At 40.0% G+C, this 2,283-nt stretch overlaps 1 protein-coding gene across 1 annotated transcript in view; it reads left to right on the plus strand.

Moving 5' to 3' along the window:
• The window catches only part of LOC130586527 (myosin-1B-like), a 9,309-nt gene that overhangs the window by 3,981 nt on the left and 3,045 nt on the right, over positions 1–2,283 (plus strand). Inside the window, exons 9-11 of the mRNA XM_057387342.1 lie at positions 37–207; positions 451–757; positions 930–1,015. Of these exons, the coding sequence (XP_057243325.1) occupies positions 37–207; positions 451–757; positions 930–1,015 (564 nt within the window). The remainder of the gene's footprint in view (positions 1–36; positions 208–450; positions 758–929; positions 1,016–2,283) is intronic.

The raw sequence follows: 2,283 nt of genomic DNA on the forward strand, positions 1-2,283 counted from the left end.
TAACATTAATAATAATCTTGATTTGTAACTATGCAGTTCAACAGCCTGGAGCAGTTGTGCATCAACTTCACCAATGAGAAACTGCAACAGTTCTTCAACCACCACATGTTCGTGCTGGAGCAGGAGGARTACAAGAAGGAGGGAATYGAATGGGAGTTCATTGACTTTGGCATGGACCTGGCTGCCTGCATTGAGCTCATTGAGAAGGTATTTCTGTAATTTACAATGTCAATGTTATTTTCAGAAATGCATTACTTTTATATATGTTTATAAATGCAKATTGAAATGATAAATATGATACTCCAAATACTTCTGTTTATATTATTTTACAATTTGCTGAACAGATCAATCCCTGAGAGCAGTAATATTGTCCCACTCAGGAAGTTATTGCATATGTGAGTCTTTCTGCCTTTTCACCTTGACCTGCYTCCTTCCTTATGCTTCTCCCAGCCCATGGGCATCTTCTCCATCCTGGAAGAGGAGTGCATGTTCCCCAAGGCAACTGACACCTCTTTCAAGAACAAACTCTATGATCAGCACCTGGGCAAGTCCAACAACTTCCAGAAACCCAAGCCTGGYAAAGGCAAGGCTGAGGCTCACTTCTCCCTGGTGCACTATGCTGGCACAGTGGATTACAATATCTCTGGCTGGCTGGACAAGAACAAGGACCCTCTGAATGAAACTGTTGTGGGGCTGTATCAGAAGTCATCCCTGAAAACACTGGCCTTACTCTTTGCCTCTGCTGGAGGAGAGGCAGGTCAGTTATCTGAAATTCATATTTCCATGTTTATTTAATGACTCTACCAGAGCTACGAATATCAGCTATTTTTCTATTCTACATTCCATTCTTATCATGACTGGTACATATGAAAAAACTTGGTCTTTACAAGATGTAAAACTATCTTCTTTTTTTTTTTTGTTTTCCTCAGAGGCTAGTGGTGGTGGCGGTGGTGGTGGCAAGAAGGGAGGCAAGAAGAAGGGTTCTTCWTTCCAGACTGTCTCAGCTCTTTTCAGGGTGAGCACAGAAGTCATTCTCTCTACTTCTTTTATGGGTTTTTTTTTTGTTTAGTTGATTGGTTGGGTGAGTGGTTGTTTGATTGGTTGCTTGGGTGTTTTTGTCATTGCTTTGAGTTGAAGATTGTAAAACCTCACTCCAGCTGCAAGAAGGCCATTTAACGGCATCTGTTAACATTTCTCTGTATCAAGAATATCTCCTTGGTTATTCATAAAAGAGCTGAGTGCAAGTCAGCTGAGGCCAGCTGAGGAAGATAAAACTTGACCTCACCTTTCTTCAAATGTTGGCAAAAGCACTTCGGTCAGGCTACAGTTTATTCACTTACAAGCACACTGGTTTGTAGTTCTTCACCCTTTCCCCTGCTTTGTGAGGACAGTGGTGGATTTGACTACATSCCTCAGGGAATCTCGAGTCTGGATCAGCACATACAACTGTTTGTGCATTTGCACATGATGATGCATAATATATGACGTGGTTTGCACGTGATTATACACATGAAGACAAGGCAATAGAGAAATGCAAGGTACCTTTCCACCCATGGACAGGGCTTGAGGCAGATGAAAACACTCTTGCTTCTGCACTCAAAGTCTGTAGCTATCACCTAGCATATTGAACAGTTTCTCACATTGTGAAAGACATGTCTGAGTAATTTTGCCTCTGCTCCAAATCAGTTCTAAACTGGGATGTAGATAGTAAAAGTAATAGCTAAAGTCAGATAAAGTTCATGGATTTGCTTTTAAAAGCACTTCTTGAAATGGGCACTGTAGGGCCAGCCACTCATCATCTTGCTCTATGATTTCTGACCCCCATTCTCACTGAATAGGGAGTGCTGTCTGTCATGTCCTGCTTAATTTTTATCAAATATATCTTCACAAGTAGCCTAAGACTATTAGGTTTTCTTAGCCTTTGCTGCAAACTTGGTCCTTAACCCTCTTCTGGTTTTGGTTTTGTTTCTGATGACATTAGTAATGTCTTCCACACAGTAAGAATCTGATGATTACAAAAAAACACCTTTTACTCAAAGTTATGCTTTAGCTATGAAAAATTGGTCACCATACTCCATGGGTGTTATGGCTGAGTGGATATATCCTTGTAAAAAMAAGTTGCAAAGTTTTTTGATTTTGTGACAGTCCTGCTCAAGAGTGAAAGACAAAAGAAAACTCACATTAAGAGGGTTATAGTTTCAAATTACAAATCCATTAATGTTTTCCAAGACTTTTCTCACATCTGAAAGTATAACTGAGGAGGTAATATTTTTAATTAAAAAT

Source organism: Malurus melanocephalus, unplaced genomic scaffold (assembly GCF_030028575.1).
Source record: "Malurus melanocephalus ecotype Western Australia unplaced genomic scaffold, MMel_1.1 scaffold_1193, whole genome shotgun sequence".
Taxonomy (NCBI): Eukaryota; Metazoa; Chordata; class Aves; order Passeriformes; family Maluridae; genus Malurus; species Malurus melanocephalus.